Consider the following 13,930-nt stretch of genomic DNA (forward strand, 5'->3'; position numbering starts at 1 on the left):
GGTCACCAGGACCCAGTCCTGAATGCCGAATCTGCGGCCCTCTAGAAGATGAGCACTCTGCAACCACCACAGGAGAGACACCCTTGTCCTCGGAGATAGGGTTATCCGCTAATGCATCTGAAGATGCGATCCGGACCATTTGTCCAGCAGATCCCACTGAAAGGTTCTTGCGTGGAATCTGCCGAATGGAATCGCTTCGTAAGAAGCCACCATTTTTCCCAGGACCCTTGTGCATTGATGCACTGACACTTGGCCTGGTTTTAGGAGGTTCCTGACTAGCTCGGATAACTCCCTGGCTTTCTCCTCCGGGAGAAAAACACCTTTTTCTGGACTGTGTCCAGTATCATCCCTAAGAACAGCAGACGTGTCGTCGGAATCAGCTGCGATTTTGGGATATTTAGAATCCACCCGTGCTGTCTTAGCACTACTTGAGATAGTGCTACTCCGACCTCTAACTGTTCCCTGGACTTTGCCCTTATCAGGAGATCGTCCAAGTAAGGGATAATTAAGACGCCTTTTCTTCGAAGAAGAATCATCATTTCGGCCATTACCTTGGTAAAGACCCGGGGTGCCGTGGACAATCCAAACGGCAGCGTCTGAAACTGATAATGACAGTTCTGTACCACAAACCTGAGGTACCCTTGGTGAGAAGGGCAAATTGGGACATGGAGGTAAGCATCCTTGATGTCCAGAGACACCATATAGTCCCCTTCTTCCAGGTTCGCTATCACTGCTCTGAGTGACTCCATCTTGAATTTGAACCTTTGTATGTAAGTGTTCAAGGATTTCAGATTTAAAATAGGTCTCACCGAGCCGCCTGGCTTCGGTACCACAAACAGCGTGGAATAGTACCCCTTTCCCTGTTGCAGGAGGGGTACCTTGATTATCACCTGCTGGGAATACAGCTTGTGAATGGCTTCCAATACTGCCTCCCTGTCAGAGGGAGACGTTGGTAGAGCAGACTTCAGGAACCGGCGAGGGGGAGACGCCTCGAATTCCAATTTGTACCCCAGAGATACTACCTGCAGGATCCAGGGGTCCACTTGCGAGTGAGCCCACTGCGCGCTGAAATTCTTGAGACGGCCCCCCACCGTGCCTGAGTCCGCTTGTAAGGCCCCAGCGTCATGCTGAGGACTTGGCAGAAGCGGGGGAGGGCTTCTGTTCCTGGGAAGAGGCTGCCTGATGCAGTCTTTTTCCCCTTCCTCTGCCCCGGGGCAGAAATGAGTGGCCTTTTGCCCGCTTGCCCTTAGGGGGACGAAAGGACTGAGCCTGAAAAGACGGTGTCTTTTTCTGCTGAGAGGTGACCTGGGGTAAAAAGGTGTATTTCCCGGCCGTTGCCGTGGCCACCAGGTCCGATAGACCAACCCCAAATAACTACTCCCCTTTATACGGCAATACTTCCATATGCCGTTTGGAATCCGCATCACCTGACCACTGTCGCGTCCATAACCCTCTTCTGGCAGAAATGGACAGCGCACTTACTCTTGATGCCAGGGTGCAAATATCCCTCTGTGCATCTCGCATATATAGAAATGCATCCTTTAAATGATCTATAGTCAATAATATACTGTCCCTATCCAGGGTATCAATATTTTCAGTCAGGGAATCCGACCAAACCACCCCAGCACTGCACATCCAGGCTGAGGCGATTGCTGGTCGCAGTATAACACCAGTATGTGTGTATATACTTTGTAGGATATTTTCCAGCTTCCTATCAGCTGGTTCCTTGAGGGCGGCCGTATCAGGAGACGGTAATGCCACTTGTTTTGATAAGCGTGTGAGCGCTTTATCTACCCTAGGGGGTGTTTCCCAACGCGCCCTAACCTCTGGCGGGAAAGGGTATAATGCCAATAATTTTTTAGGAATTATCAGTTTTTTATCGTGGGAAACCCACGCTTCATCACACACCTCATTTAATTCATCTGATTCAGGAAAAACTACGGGTAGTTTTTTCACACCCCACATAATACCCTTTTTTGTGGTACTTGTAGTATCAGAAATGTTCAAAACCTCCTTCATTGCCGTGATCATGTAACGTGTGGCCCTACTGGAAATCACGTTTGTTTCCTCACCGTCGACACTGGAGTCAGTGTCCATGTCTGGGTCTGTGTCGACCATCTGAGGTAACGGGCGCTTTAGAGCCCCTGACGGTGTTTGAGACGCCTGGACAGGCACTAGCTGATTTGCCGGCTGTCTCATGTCGTCAACAGTTTTTTGTAAAGTGCTGACGCTATCACGTAATTCCTTCCATAAGACCATCCACTCAGGTGTCGACTCCCTAGGGGGTGACATCACTATTACAGGCAATTGCTCCGCCTCCACACCATTTTCCTCCTCATACATGTCGACACAAACGTACCGACACACAGCACACACACAGGGAATGCTCTGATAGAGGACAGGACCCCACTAGCCCTTTGGGGAGACAGAGGGAGAGTTTGCCAGCACACACCAGAGCGCTATATATATATAAGGATAACCTTATATAAGTGTATTTCCCTTATATAGCTGCTGTATAGATTTATCTGCCAAATTAGTGCCCCCCCTCTCTTGTTTTACCCTGTTTATGTAGTGTAGGACTGCAGGGGAGAGTCAGGGAGACGTCCTTCCAGCGGAGCTGTGAGGGAAAATGGCGCTTGTGTGCTGAGGAGATAGGCTCCGCCCCCTTCTCGGCGGCCTTTCTCCCGCTTTTTTATGGAAAACTGGCAGGGGTTAAATGCATCCATATAGCCCAGGAGCTATATGTGATGTATTTTTTGCCATGTAAAGTGTTTTTATTGCGTCTCAGGGAATACCCCCCCCCCCCCCCCCCAAGGGCCCTGCACCCTCAGTGACCGGAGTGTGAAGTGTGCTGAGAGCAATGGCGCACAGCTGCGGTGCTGTGCGCTACCTTATTGAAGACAGGACGTCTTCTGCCGCCGATTTTCCGGACTCTTTTTGTCTTCTGGCTCTGTAAGGGGGCCGGCGGCGCGGCTCTGGGACCCATCCATGGCTGGGCCTGTGATCGGTCCCTCTGGAGCTAATGTCCAGTAGCCTAAGAAGCCTAATCCACTCTGCACGCAGGTGAGTTCGCTTCTTCTCCCCTTAGTCCCTCGATGCAGTGAGCCTGTTGCCAGCAGGACTCACTGAAAATAAAAAACCTAATTTAAACTTTTACTCTAAGCAGCTCAGGAGAGCTACCTAGTATGCACCCTTCTCGTTCGGGCACAAAAATCTAACTGAGGCTTGGTGGAGGGTCATAGGGGGAGGAGCCAGTGCACACCGGGTAGTCCTAAAGCTTTTACTTTTGTGCCCAGTCTCCTGCGGAGCCGCTATTCCCCATGGTCCTGACAGAGTCCCAGCATCCACAAGGACGTCAGAGAAATGTGATTATCAGGTGATGTGTATATAAGGGCCCCCATACCTGCTCTCCCCTGTACAATACATGACAGTCTCCTCTTACCCAGTGATGTGAGGGGCCAGTGATTCTCCATCATCATGTCCTTGTACAGAAACCTGTGTTCCTCTATATACTGCCCCTCCTGCATGGAGACATAGACAGTGACATCCCGACACCTTATAGGAACCTGACACACACAGTGATACAGTCATCACCCAGACACGTCCCCCTGGTGTTACTGTATAATGCCCCATTCCCAGCAGTCACCCCTCCAGTCATCACCTAGACACGTCCCCTAGTGTTACTGTACAATGCCCCATTCCCAGCAGTCACCTCTCCAGTCATCACCCAGACACGTCCCCTGGTGTTACTGTATAATGTCCCACTCCCAGCAGTCACCTCTCCAGTCATCACCCAGACACATTCCCTGGTGTTACTGTATAATGCTCCATTCCCAGCAGTCACCTCTCCAGTCATCACCCAGACACGCCCCCCGGTGTTACTGTATAATGCCCCATTCCCAGCAGTCACCTCTCCAGTCATCACCCAGACACATCCGCTGGTGTTACTGTATAATGTCCCATTCCCAACATTCACTTCTCCAGTCATCACCCAGACATATCCCCTGGTGTTACTGTATAATGCCCCATTCCCGGCAGTCACCTCTCCAGTCATCACCCAGACACATCCCCCGGTGTTACTGTATAATGCTCCATTCCCAGCAGTCACCTCTCCAGTCATCACCCAGACACGCCCCCCGGTGTTACTGTATAATGCCCCATTCCCAGCAGTCACCTCTCCAGTCATCACCCAGACACATCCGCTGGTGTTACTGTATAATGCCCCATTCCCAGCAGTCACCTCTCCAGCCATCACCCAGACACATCCCCTGATGTTACTGTATAATGCCCCATTCCCAGCAGTCACCTCTCCAGTCATCACCCAGACACATCTCCTGGTGTTACTGTATAATACCCCATTCCCAGCAGTCACCTCTCCAGTCATCACCCAGACACATCTGGTGTTACTGTATAATGTCCCATTATCAGCAGTCACCTCTCCAGTCATCACCCAGACACGTCCCCTGGTGTTACTGTATAATGTCCCATTCCCAGCAGTCACCTCTCCAGTCATCACCCAGACACATCTCCTGGTGTTACTGTATAATGTCCCATTCCCAGCAGTCACCTCTCCAGTCATCACCCAGACACTTCCCCTGGTGTTACTGTATAATGCCCCATTCCCAGCAGTCACCTCTCCAGTCATCACCCAGACACAACCCCTGGTGTTACTGTATAATGCCCCATTCCCAGCAGTCATCTCTCCAGTCATCACCCAGACACCCCCCCTGGTGTTACTGTATAATGTCCCATTCCCAGCAGTCACTTCTCCAGTCCTCACCCAGACACATCCCCTGGTGTTACTGTATAATGTAATAATGTATAATATAGTGTGTTATCCGAACAGTTAAATAAACAGTTGAACAAACATTGAGCACCATTAAGGAAAGGTAATTTACTTAAAGAACTTTTATCTCACAAACGACCACAGCATGTTCATCAAACTACTGTTTCTTATTTCAATTCATGGAATTCTCACCAAATTGAACACATTCTACACTCACCCTAAAACTCACCCCTCTGTGCACATTACAGCTTCTATTCTCCACTCCCCTCTTCTAACCACTCATGAGCTTTATACTTACTTCTCTGCAAGTACTTTGACAACCACAATTGGCCACCAGAATAAACACTCGCAAACATCCAACAATATTTACCTCACTCTTCTGCTTTTATTAGCTGGTGCCATATCACCAAATCCAGGCCCCAACCACCTGTCCCTCTCACACTCAGCTATCTCATAACAACATAGAAATCCATCTAACCTCATAAATATCACGTGTCTCCCATCCCCCTCCAAGTCACTAAAATGTGGCTTATGGAATGCATGCTCTGCTTGTAACAAATTACCATCCATCCATGACCTCTTTATCTCTCACAACTTAAATCTGCTGACTATAACAGAAACCTGGCTCACACAATCAGACTCGGCCTCCCCTGCAGCACTGTCACACGGTGGTTTCCACTTCACACACACCCCCAGGCCTGGTAATTATAAAGGTGGTGGGGTTGGAATCTTACTGTTCCAATTTTTCACATACACTGTTCTACCTCAGGTTCCATCACTCGCATTCACATCATTTAAAGTTCACTCTATCAGGATTTTTACCTATTCTCTCTGCATTTTGCAGCTATCTATCGCCCTCCTGGGCAACTCGAACAACAATTTCTAGAAGATTTTTCTGCCTGGCTTCTGCACATCTTATCCTCTGACATCTCCACCATCATTATGGGCGATTTCAATTTAGCTCTTGACAGTCCACAATCTGTTCATGCCTCCAAACTCTTCTCTCTAACCTCCTCTCTTGGCCTCACCCAATGGTCTGACTCCTCTACTCATCAGGAGGGCCACTGCCTTGATCTTGTGTTCACCAGGCACTGCTCAGTTTCTGAATTCATTAACACTCCTTTCTCTCTCTCTGATCACATCCTGATCACCTTCACAATCTCTTCTATTACTCTAAATTCTATGACACTAAAACCTAGCAAGCCTCCTCTAACCCACAGAAATACTAACAATATACATTTTCAACAACTTTCCACTTCTCTGCAAAAACTGCTCTCACCAATCTCTACATTTACCACACCTGACACTGCTGTATCCCACCTGCACAAGACCCTAGAGAGTGCCCTTGATGAAGTGGCTCCAGCTACCCATCACACTCCACGTAGGCTTAGATGTCAACCATGGCACTCTAAATCATCAAGACACCTACAAAAACTGTCACGTAAAGTAGAACGTCAGTGGCGTAAATCTCAGAATCCTCAGATATAAGACCACCTACCACTCCTATCATCAGGCCCTGGACACTGCCAAACATATTTCTAATCTCTCATCTCTTCTCATGCCACCAACCCCAAGCAACTTTTTAATACATTTAAATCACTTCTTTACCCTCCCTCACCTCCCCCACTAGCTACTATCAGTGCCTACAACAGCACAAACCAGTCCAGGTGGTTACTCCATATACCGGCCCTGTTTGAATGTTACCGATCAATCCCATGTAGTTTCTCCTCCATGCCTGGGGTGGCGCTCTCTGCTCCGGTGTTCAGAGTGCTGCTCTGTATCTGCAGCTTGATTAGTAGCTGCTACCACAGCTGTGAGCAGCACCTGTACTCACTACTTAGGCCAGCCACACAGGCTCCCTGTTGCCAATTCATCGAGTCAAGATTGTTATAGCTCCTGGTCCTGGTCATGCTGATCTCTGCTGCTAAATCGACCAAAGAACTGCCAGTGCTCTCGTTCCCGGCGAGTTTCTCCGCAGTCTACACCAGTGTCTCCGGTGCTTCCAGCATTAACTGCTGCACAGCTTCCAGTGTTCTCAAGCAGCTTCTGGACTTTAATGTGTCTCGGTCATCAGCGTGCTGGGAGTCAGTGTCTGCATCAGTCTTTAAGTATCATTTTCAAGTTCCTAGAATCATCAGTGTCTCCAGTCACCGTGTACTACTCTGCAAACCACCAGTGTCTTTAACCATTATTCTCAAGTTCCTGGAATCATCAGCGTCTTCAGTCATCGCTTACAACTTTGCAAATCATCTGTGTTTTCAATCATCATTCACAAGTTCCTTAACTCATCAGCATCTTCAGCATACTTGCCTACCTGACCCTCTCCATGAGAGAGAAAATGCTCTGTTCCTGGACTTTCCTGGTAATGTATGATTGCCATCACCTGTGGTGAAACACCTTTCTTATCAATGAACTAGCTCACCACAGGTGATGGCAATCATACATTACCAGGAAAGTCCAGAAACAGAGCATTTTCTCCCTCATGGAGAGGGCCAGGTAGGCATGTATGATCTTCAGTCACCATTTACAAGTCTGCAAATCACCAGTGTCTTCAATCATCATTCACAAGTTCCTTAACTCATCAGCACCTTTGGTCACCGTACACAAGTTTACAAATCATCAGTGCCATCCTGTGTTCCAGTTACAGTGCAATCCTGCAACCCTGGTACGTGCATACTCTACCACAGTCTACATCATTCTCATGTACTCACAGTTTCCTGGCATCCCATGTCTCCTCAGTTTTCCCTTTGTGTTCTCTAGTTATTCCTGCTTTATATTTATTGTTTACAGTTGTACGTTGCTTTAATAAACTAGTTATTATTCCGTGAACCTCAGTCCCTGCTAATATGTTTTCACACTGGGAGATCCAAACGAATTCTGACAATCCACCACGGGACTCTCACCATACGGCCTTATACAGCGGCCTTATCGATCTCGCCGCAACAGCGGTTCACATGCCGACAATACCAACAGCGCCCATATCCCAGGGCCAATCAGCCCAATGGTAAAGCTGTATCAGCAGCACAAACAAGGTACGAGTCACCTCAAGTCCCATATAAGAGACGGGAATCCAAACTGCCCCCAGTCTGAAAAATTGACTATGGTTTATATATCCACCACGAGATCTTCACTATTTAGCGGCAATTCCTTCCCGCTGTGGACACGGTCCACACGCCGCTTCTATCAACAGTGATAACATCTTGGGACCGTTACCCATACAATACAGCTATAGTGGAAGAGGTGATGTAATCCTGGAGGAGAATATACATCAAGCGCATAACGGATTTTCCACCACTGGACTTGACGGTTCTCTTCTCATCAGTTCCGCGCCGGCACCCACCTGGGCTTGGCATATAAACGTGTTTTTATCTTCCAGCAGTTGTTTTTAAGCCACAACCAATATTTTCTTTCCGGGGACGCCCGGTTGGATATATTGGTCATATTACCACTGAACAATTACATTAATATATGTATTTGGTTTCTAGCTGCTTTTTATATGAATCTGTAAGTACTGTTAATTAATTATACAAGTGTTATGAAATTGCTACACAATTGTACAAGAATAGTTAATATTTAATAGCAATATATACAGATACAAAAGTATTTGTTATTTATAATAAAGTAATTTTAATAACTATTGGGACTCCATGGCTGTTATCTTGTTGGGTACAGTGTTTTGATATATGAGCGCCCCTATCATATTTCTTTTGTCTAGTTATTCCTAATAGGAGCAATACACAACTCTTATATATTGGTGAACGTATACCAAGCATTGTCCCCACCATTTCATTTTTTTAAATATTTTTTCTGATTTTATTTAATTGATGCAGGCGCTGCAAATAATAGTGTCTTGTGTATCAGTGCACAAGAACTTGCCTCCTACTTCAAGGATAAGATTGATAAATCCGAGATGAAATGGTACACTCTTCCTCAGCCAGTGACCTGCTCAATTCCCTACCTGAACCCTCTGGCACTTTCTCTTCATTTGATCCCACAAGTGAAGATGAAGTATCAACACTCTTTCCATCCTCCTACTCCACTACCTCTCCTCTTGATCCTATACCCTCACAGGTCAGTAAAACTTTGTCTCCTGTGCTTATCCCAACCTTAACTAACATCTGTAATCTCTCTCTCTACTGGTATCTTTCCTTCTCTGTTTAAGCATGCAGTGATTACTCCCATTCTAAAAAAACACAACTCTGACCCAAACACACTCTCTAACTACCGTCCATTTCTCAGCTACCAGGTCCCTCCAAGCTACTTGAGAGACTTGCCTACACTCGCCTAACACACTTTCACAACTTATTGGACCCACTTCAGTCAGGCTTTCATGCCCAACACTCCACAGAGATGGCACTGACCAAAGTAGTGAATGTTCCAGTCACTGCTAGATCTAAAGGCCATTACACACTACTCATTCTTCTAGATCTCTCTGCTGCTTATGACATCATTGACCACTGTCTTCTCATACAAATACTACAATCTTTAGGTCTTCAGGACACAGCCCTCTCCTGGTTCTCATCCTACCTATCTAATCGCTCTTTCAGTGTTCACTTCTCTGATTCTACCTCTTCTTCTCTACCTCTATCAGTTGGAGTACCGCAAGTCTCAGTCTTGGGTCCTCTGTTGTTCTCAGTCTATACCTCATCTCATCGCTGGGTGATCATATCATACAACCCATTAAGAGCCTAGCAATCTGGTGGACCATTATGCAACAGGTAGCATCAATCCTTCTGTATCAATGCCTATTTCCCTATAGATTGTAAGCTTGCGAGCAGGACCTTCCTACCTCTATGTCTGTCTGTTTTTACCCAGTTTTGTTCTATTACTGCTGTTCTAATTGTAAAGCGCAACAGAATATGCTGCACTATATAAGAAACTGCTAATAAATATAACACAGGCCGTTCCCCCTGTATACTATGACAGCACAGGAAGCTACCCCTGTATACTATGACAACACAGGCCGCAGCCCCTGTATACTATGACAGCACAGATAGCTACCCCTGTATATTATGACAACACAGGCCGCTGCCCCTGTATATTGTGACAACACATGCCGCTGCCCCTGTATATTATGACAACACATGCCGCTCCCCCTGTATACTATGACAACACAGGATGCTACCCCTGTATACTATGACAACACAGGATGCTACCCCTGTATATTATGACAACACAGGCCGCTGCCCCTGTATATTATGACAACACAGGCCGCTGCCCCTGTATATTATGACAACACAGGCCACGCCTTCTGTATAGAAAGATAATACATTCCACTCACCCTATATAATAATAGTAACAAGACACCACAGGTCCCTCCACTTGTATATTATGACAACACAGGCCACTCCCCCTGTATACTATGACAGTACAGGATGCTACCCCTGTAATATGACAACACAGGCCACTCCTTCTGTATAGAAAGACAATACATGTCGCTCACCCTATATAATAAAAGTAACAAGACACCACAGGCCACTTACCCTGTATAAAAGGGCAACACAGGCTGCTCCCCCTGTATAGTAGGATGTCATAATCCACTACCCCGTATAGGTGGATGCCCCAGGTCGCTCCCCCTGTACAGTAGGACAACACATGCCACTCCCCTGTATTTTAATACAGCTCCACTGAATATTAATACAACATATGCCGCTCCACCTGTATAGTACAATGCCACAGGACACAACACCTGTAATGTCCCGTTTATAGAATTACAGTAACGGCGGGTTCTGTGCTACCTGAATCACTGTAAAGGCGGGATGTGCGCCATCTGTATTACGGTAACAGTGGGGACTGCGCCACCTGTATTACGGTAACGGTGCGGTCTTGCGCCACCTTTATTACGGTAACGACGGGGTCTTGCGCCACCTGTATTACGGTAACGGCGGGGTCTGCGCCACCTGTATTACGGTAACAGTGGGGACTGCGCCACCTGTATTACGGTAACGGTGGGGTCTGCGCCACCTGTATTACGGTAACGGCGGGGGCTGTCACCTGTATTACGGTAACGGTGGGGTCTGCGCCACCTGTATTACGATAACGGCGGGGTCTGCGCAACCTGTATTACGGTAACGGCGGGGTCTGCGCCACCTGTATTACGGTAACGGCGGGGTCTGCGCCACCTGTATTACGGTAACGGCGGGGTCTGTGCCCCCTGTATTACGGTAATGGCGGGGTCTACACAACCTGTATTACGGTAATGGCGGGGTCTACACAACCTGTATTACGGTAACGGTGGAGTCTGCACCACCTGTATTACGGTAACGGCGGGGTCTGCGCCACCTGTATTACGGTAATGGGGTCTGCACCTCCTGTATTATGGTAACGGTGGGGTCTGCACCACCTGTATTACGGTAACGGCGGGGTCTGCGCCACCTGTATTACGGTAATGGGGTCTGCGCCACCTGTATTATGGTAACGGTGGGGTCTGCGCCACCTGTATTACGGTAACGGCGGGGTCTGCACCACCTGTATTACGGTAATAGGACACTAGTGTCAGCCACCTGTACAGGGATAATGCAGCACCAGAGGCTGCTCCAGCTGCACTATAACAAGGCACCAGAGGCTGCTCCCCCTGTAGTACAGAACCTGACACCAGAGCTGCTCAGCCTATAGAATAATAATAATAATATCATTACCTGCTGCCAGACACAGCAATGGCTGCTCTCTGCTCCTGCTGCCTTGTGGGAATGAGTCTAAGCTCTGATAATGACGTAACAGGGAGCCGGGGACAGAGAGTAGGCGGGGCTAATGATGGCTGAGTGACGGGAATCTGCGTGCTGTGGGCGGAGCTGGAGATAGTTGAGTGACGGGGCACTGCGACCTATGAGAGGGAGAGAGGGCGGGGCTGGATGTAACTGTGACTGGAAGCTGCGATTTATGAGCAGCAGAGTGGGCGTGGCCGCGGCCAATGTACAGCAGGAGAGTGATAGGATACGGCGGCCAATGGGCGGGAGAGTGGGCGGGCAGGGAGAGGTTGTTGTGTGATGAGAAGCTGCATCCAATGGGCAATGAGTGGGCGGGGCTGGAGGTAAATGAGTGACAGAGCATTGCGGCCTATGAGAGGGAGTAAGGGCGGGGCTGAGTGTGATAGTGACTGGAAGCTGCGGCCTATAAGCAGTGAGTGGGCGGGGCTGCTCCTGATTGCTGAGTTACCGTGGTAGTCACTACCCATAATCCCATGCGTTATGCTGACGATCCCACGGAAATGCCGTCCCGCCCACTTCCTGAACACATTTCTCCGTCCAGGCCAGTGTGTGAGCTGCTGCCTTATCCTCCAGGTAATGTCCTCTCATCCCACCTGTCTCCTGCCCCCACCTCTCCTAATACCCCCTCTCCTGCCCCCAACCTCTCCTAATACCCCCTCTCCTGCCCCAACCCTCCTAATACCCCCTCTCCTAATACCCCCTCTCCTGCCCCATCCTCTCCTAATACCCCCTCTCCTGCCCCATCCTCTCCTAATACCCCCTCTCCTGCCCCCATCCTCTCCTAATGCCCCCTCTCCCGCCCCCATCCTCTCCTAATGCCCCCTCTCCTGCCCCAACCTCTCCTAATACCCCCTCTCCTGCCCCCATCCTCTCCTAATACCCCCTCTCCTGCCCCCATCCTCTCCTAATACCCCCTCTCCTGCCCCCACCTCTCCTAATACCCCCTCTCCTGCCCCCATCCTCTCCTAATGCCCCCTCTCCCGCCCCCATCCTCTCCTAATGCCCCCTCTCCCGCCCCCATCCTCTCCTAATGCCCCCTCTCCTGCCCCCATCCTCTCCTAACACCCCCTCTCCTGCCCCCAACCCCCTCTCCTGCCCCCATCCTCTCCTGCCCCATCCTCTCCTAATACCCCTCTCCTGCCCCAACCTCTCCTAATACCCCCTCTCCTGCCCCTACCTCTCCTAATACCCCTCTCCTGCCCCCACCTCTCCTAATACCCCCTCTCCTGCCCCCACCTCTCCTAATACCCCCTCTCCTGCCCCCATCCTCTCCTAATACCCCCTCTCCTGCCCCCACCTCTCCTAATACCCCCTCTCCTGCCCCCACCTCTCCTAATACCCCCTCTCCTGCCCCCACCTCTCCTAATACCCCCTCTCCTGCCCCCACCTCTCCTAATACCCCCTCTCCTGCCCCCACCTCTCCTAATACCCCCTCTCCTGCCCCCATCCTCTCCTAATACCCCCTCTCCTGCCCCCATCCTCTCCTAATACCCCCTCTCCTGCCCCCATCCTCTCCTAATACCCCCTCTCCTGCCCCAACCTCTCCCAATACCCCCTCTCCTGCCACATCCTCTCCCAATACCTCCTCTCCTGCCCCATCCTCTCCTAATGCCCCCTCTCCTGTCCCAATCTCTCCTAATACCCCTTCCTGCCTCCTACCTCTCCTAATACCCCCTCTCCTGCCCCCACCTCTCCTAATACCCCCTCTCCTGCCCCCACCTCTCCTAATACCCCCTCTCCTGCCCCCACCTCTCCTAATACCCCCTCTCCTGCCCCCACCTCTCCTAATACCCCCTCTCCTGCCCCCATCCTCTCCTAATACCCCCTCTCCTGCCCCCATCCTCTCCTAATACCCCCTCTCCTGCCCCCATCCTCTCCTAATACCCCCTCTCCTGCCCCCATCCTCTCCTAATACCCCCTCTCCTGCCCCCACCCCACCTAATACCCCCTATCCTGCCCCATCCTCTCCTAATGCCCCCTCTCCTGTCCCAATCTCTCCTAATACCCCTTCTACTGCCTCCTACCTCTCCTAATACCCCTTCTACTGCCCCCACCTCTCCTAATACCCCCTCTCCTGCCCCCACCTCTCCTAATACCCCCTCTCCTGCCCCCATCCTCTCCTAATACCCTAATACCCCCTCTCCTGCCCCCACCTCTCCTAATACCCCCTCTCCTGCCCCATCCTCTCCTAATACCCCCTCTCCTGCCCCATCCTCTCCTAATACCCCCTCTCCTGCCCCATCCTCTCCTAATACCCCCTCTCCTGCCCCATCCTCTCCTAATACCCCCTCTCCTGCCCCATCCTCTCCTAATACCCCCTCTCCTGCCCCATCCTCTCCTAATACCCCCTCTCCTGCCCCATCCTCTCCTAATACCCCCTCTCCTGCCCCATCCTCTCCTAATACCCCCTCTCCTGCCCCATCCTCTCCTAATACCC

At 49.9% G+C, this 13,930-nt stretch overlaps 2 protein-coding genes across 3 annotated transcripts in view; one reads left to right on the forward strand and one right to left on the reverse strand.

Annotated features, from left to right (window-relative positions):
• LOC134984365 (oocyte zinc finger protein XlCOF7.1-like) overlaps positions 1-13,930 on the reverse strand; it is a 157,344-nt gene that overhangs the window by 23,132 nt on the left and 120,282 nt on the right. The window contains exon 5 of the mRNA XM_063949961.1: positions 11,425-11,533. Within this exon, the coding sequence (XP_063806031.1) occupies positions 11,425-11,533 (109 nt within the window). The remainder of the gene's footprint in view (positions 1-11,424; positions 11,534-13,930) is intronic.
• LOC134984333 (gastrula zinc finger protein XlCGF26.1-like) overlaps positions 11,882-13,930 on the forward strand; it is a 55,070-nt gene continuing 53,021 nt past the window's right edge. For both annotated transcript variants that reach the window (XM_063949936.1, XM_063949937.1), the window contains exon 1: positions 11,882-12,066. The gene's annotated coding sequence lies outside the window, so the exon portion shown is untranslated. The remainder of the gene's footprint in view (positions 12,067-13,930) is intronic.

Source organism: Pseudophryne corroboree (assembly GCF_028390025.1).
Source record: "Pseudophryne corroboree isolate aPseCor3 chromosome 3 unlocalized genomic scaffold, aPseCor3.hap2 SUPER_3_unloc_5, whole genome shotgun sequence".
NCBI lineage: Eukaryota > Metazoa > Chordata > Amphibia > Anura > Myobatrachidae > Pseudophryne > Pseudophryne corroboree.